Source organism: Dasypus novemcinctus, chromosome 5 (assembly GCF_030445035.2).
Source record: "Dasypus novemcinctus isolate mDasNov1 chromosome 5, mDasNov1.1.hap2, whole genome shotgun sequence".
NCBI classification, from domain to species: Eukaryota; Metazoa; Chordata; class Mammalia; order Cingulata; family Dasypodidae; genus Dasypus; species Dasypus novemcinctus.
In genome coordinates, this window is record NC_080677.1 from 122,282,961 (window position 1) to 122,287,398 (window position 4,438).

Sequence of the window (4,438 nt, forward strand, 5' to 3'; positions counted from 1 at the left end):
TTTGGTGCATCATCTTGCTGTGTCAGCTCTGTGTGTACAGCACCATTCCTGGGCAGGCTGTGCTTTCTTTGCACAGGGCAGCTCTCTCTACAGGCTCTCCTTGCACGTGGGGCTCCCCTACATGGGAGACACCCCTGCATGGCAGGGCACTCCTTGTGCACATCAGCACTGCGCATGAGCCAGCTCAACACACAGGCCAGTAGGCCCTGGGCTTGAACACTGCACATCCCATGTGATAGGCAGATGCTCTATCCATTGAGCCAAATCCGCTTTCCCCTAGTTAATATTCTTTGATAGTTTTTAAGTGAGTAAATTAAGGTGCACTTACAGAAAACCATGGAATATTATTACCAACTATTTCTTCTCCATCTCTTATCTGAAAGCTAACAGATAGTCATTATGGATAGTCTAAGTTTTCCAAACAACTTGCACCATTTTCTGAGCAATTATGTTTTCATAGGCAGGATTGATGACCAGTCCTGTAAAGCATCTTGACTGATTGATCTAAAGCTGTATTTTGCCAACGTTCTTTGGAAAAGAGGAAATCTATTTCTCTTTAGTAATAATGTTATAGAAATATTTATACAGACACATAACCCAGTATCAACATTTTCCCTCATCAACCACCATGTATTTAGATATATCTTCTGATCACTGTCAGTGGTGCTTTTCAGAAATGAAGCAGAAAAACTAAAAAAGAAAAATTAGCTGTGCTCAGTAGTAGACCTTTGCCATCCTTGCCAATTCAGTGGTAATTGTGTGTGTGTGCACCGGTGTGTGCTTTCTTGTGGCTAACCAACCAATGGAAATAGTTTCTGTCTGGGTGTCATTGATTAAGAGCTGATAAATTGCTGAGTCAAGCTGATAGGCATTCCAGGGTAGCGACAGCAAATGTCAGATCCAGATGCATCTATCATAAGTAAAGCCGACAGGTTGTTTGAGATTTTGTAAGTTCAGAAAAAAAATTTTTAAATCTAGAAATCCTCTTCATAAGCTGCACTAAGTGTTAGTAATAAGTAATGTAGGAACAACTTATGAAAAATATGTGGATCACAATAATCAGGAGGTGTTAAAATTTTTGCAAGGTCAGAAAACATATGTAAAATATATAAATCCTCTTTATAAGATTCACTACCTAAATGCTGATAAGTTATTTTAAAACAAAATATGAAAAAGGTAAGTATCTGATTAGAGTGTGGATATGGCTCAAGCAGTTGGGCGCCTGCCTCCCACATGGGAAGTCCCGTATTCAATTTCCAGTGCCTCCGAAAGAAGACCATTAGATGCCACAAGCCAGCAGATGCTGAGACAGTGGATATGACTCAGGCAGTTGGGCACTAGACTCCCGCATGGAAGGTCCCTGGTTCAGTTCCAGTGCCTCTGAGAGAAGGCCAGCACACAGGGCAAGCGGACAGATGCGGGGAGGGAGGCAGAAAATTAAAAATAAATAAATATATATCTATTTGATTGACCAGGAGGAGCTGTTGAATATAGGGTTTCTAGTTGGGATCCTCTTAATATCATGACACTGTTAACATTTGAGTCCCATATTGTTCTGGCTGTGTCTTCCATCTTAGCCTGCTGACTGCAATGTTGTAACAATTGTTTTTTTTCTTAATCAAAATGTTTCTTCATGCATCCTTTTGTTTTACAGGCTGAGATAAACTGGCAAATTGGTCTGTTAGATCTGCTGGGAAAACAGTAGGATGGGTGTGTGTGAGAGGGTGTGGTGAGGGGGCTGGGAGTTGGAAGAATGGGGGCTGTAGGGAAGCTCTCTTTCATTTAGACACAACCTCTGATCTATTTATCTCACCAGGAGGTATAGATCCATGGGCTGTGGAGCATCTGCCACCTGGGGGCACTGTGGATCCACAGAGCTGGAAGGTCCCCTGCCAGAGGTAGGGAGAGGGGCCTAGGAGAGACAGGCTGCCTACAAGCTGGCATTAGGGAGGTGGTTTGCACTCACTGAGTGGGTCCTCGGGCAAGATGAGTTAAACAGCTTCCTCATTGTCGAGGGAGGTGAGGTTTGCCCTGAATGCATTGTACAACAAGCAGGACTTTCTCTGAACCTGCATGGAGAGTGGAGGGTGCAGGGCTTGGAGTGGGAAAGGCTGGGTAATTAGTGTCAAGACAGGGTAAGGACAGGTGAAGAGGGGTGCAAATACCAGGGAGGAAAAGAAGATAAGTTGTGAGTGAGTATAAGGGGGCTGTGCTCAACTGGGCCCAACTTTTGTTTAGGGGCTTGCAGGACAGGAACAAGCTGAGCCTGGGTGTCAAAGGATGCCTTGAGCATGCTCTGAAGTGCAGGGAGAGTAACTTCATAGCAGTGACATCACAGCCTAACAACCAATCAGCAGGGATGCCCAGAACCCCAGCCATCAGAGGCTCAGTACCCTGGTGAGGGAGACACCCTGTCACATGTGCCTCACACAGCCATGGACTCCAGCCTCCTCTGCTGTGTAACCCTTTGTCTCCTGGGAGCAGGTGAGTCCCTGGCACAGGTGGGGCATCCTGCTGTAGGTTTGACAGTGCCTGCATTTGAGGCATCATTGGACTCCCTGTTCTGCTCATTCCCCAGCCTTTGTCTCCTTCCCCCAAAGGTGCAGTGGATTCTGGAGTCCTCCAAACACCAAGACACCTGATTAGAGCCAAAGGACAGGAAGTGACACTGAAATGTTACCCTATGTCTGGGCACAAGACTGTGTACTGGTACCAACAGGTCCTGGGCCAGGGTCTCCAGTTCCTGGCTCGATATTACTATGAGGAAGAGGCTGAAAGAGGAAACATTCCAAATCGATTCTCAGGTCAACAGTTCAGTGACTCTCGCTCTGAGCTCAACATAAACTCCTCGCAGCTGGAGGACTCAGCGCTGTATCTCTGTGCCAGCAGCTTGGGCACAGCCCTGCAGAGTCACCAACGTTCTGTGCGCAAACCTTCCTGCCTCAGCAGCAAGAAGCAACCTCAGATCTGATACACCTGTGAGAAGCTAAAGACTGCAGTGGGAAAGAAAAATGGCTTAAAGTTCCTTCGAAGTGACATCTTCTACAGAGAATGTTGCAGTGTCAACAGGTTTATTAGAAAAATATCCTCTTTGCCTGTTACTATAAGCTACAAAGATAAAGAAAAATTTAATCTCTGGTACCCTCTTTTTTTGGGAGATCAATTTCACTTTAGGGTCAAATTATTTGATAAGTGCATAGTGTAGAAACTATTATGTGACTTCTCACACCAACTTTTCCTCCTCATTGCACAGTCATGTACTTTGCAAAACAAAAATCCGTTTACCCTACCTTGAATATATGCAAAGGCTCTCTGGTTTCCCATGAAATAAATTCTGCACACTGTTATAGCTGTCTAACACTTTTCAACTAGATTCAATTTTCCTTCTTAGCTTCACTCCTTGTCAGTCTTAAGATGCATCTTACTCTGTGACTAGGCAGCCCTTCAAATAATTACCTAAGACCAAAGGTGTCTATTAAATTTTCTGCTCTTGCTATTTCCATGGACTGAAAAGACCTTTTCTTCTCTGAAAACATGGCCAAATACTAATCATATTTCAATACCTGGCTCAAATATGTCTTCCTTTTTACTTTTTACCATGAATCTCAAGGCGCTATACTACATTGTTCTCTATGCTTTCTGGTTTCTTTTTAATTTTTGCTTCTGTTAATCAATTTGGAATAAATAAAATAATGACAATGTTTCAAGAACTTATAAAGATAAAATTACCCACAGTAAAAACCTCCCTACTAGCCTAGTTTTGCTAATCCAGCTGCTTACCTCTTCCAGAACTTCCAAGAGGATAATTGCCATTATTCACATCTGTGTGCCCTTCCCAAGAATTTTTATAATACTCAAGAAGGTAAAATATATATTTCTTGATTACCCCTACATTTTGAAGAAATACAAGTATTCTATGCATGCTATTCAGAAACTTTTTTTCCCCACTTAATATAGCTTGGATATATTGAACATCTAGTAGGTGCCTGGTAATATAAGAAGTTACTCGAGGATAACACAAATACTCTATGCCAACTTTTCATCACAATATTCTCCTAGAAATAGTCACAAACAATGTAATCATTAACTAGACCTTATATTGACATATGAACGGTATTGTAATTGGGAGATAACTTGCATAGGAAAACCCTAGTACACAATTAATACTCTGTTATTTGTGAAAATAAATTAATATGCACTGATAAGGAACCATGTAATACCATTCTCTACAAACTATTTCATCTTCACAAGGGCCTCATCTCACCTGAAATATAATCAATAGTCATTATGGATAGTTTCAAGTTTCCATACTACTTATGCAATTTTCTGAGCAATTATGTTTTCAGAGGCAGGATTGATGACCAGTTTTGTAAAACAACCTAATTTTATCTAAAGTTGAAATTTGTCAATGTCCTTTTGAGAAAAAAGAAATTATTTT

At 41.9% G+C, this 4,438-nt stretch overlaps 1 gene segment (V, D, J or C); it reads left to right on the forward strand.

Annotated features, from left to right (window-relative positions):
- The first annotated feature begins 1,806 nt into the window (after positions 1 to 1,806).
- Positions 1,807 to 4,141, forward strand: LOC101417257 (T cell receptor beta variable 5-1-like). The segment is given in 2 exon segments: positions 1,807 to 2,484; positions 2,601 to 4,141. Coding segments are annotated over 2 exon segments (420 nt in total).
- Positions 4,142 to 4,438: the final 297 nt, after the last annotated feature.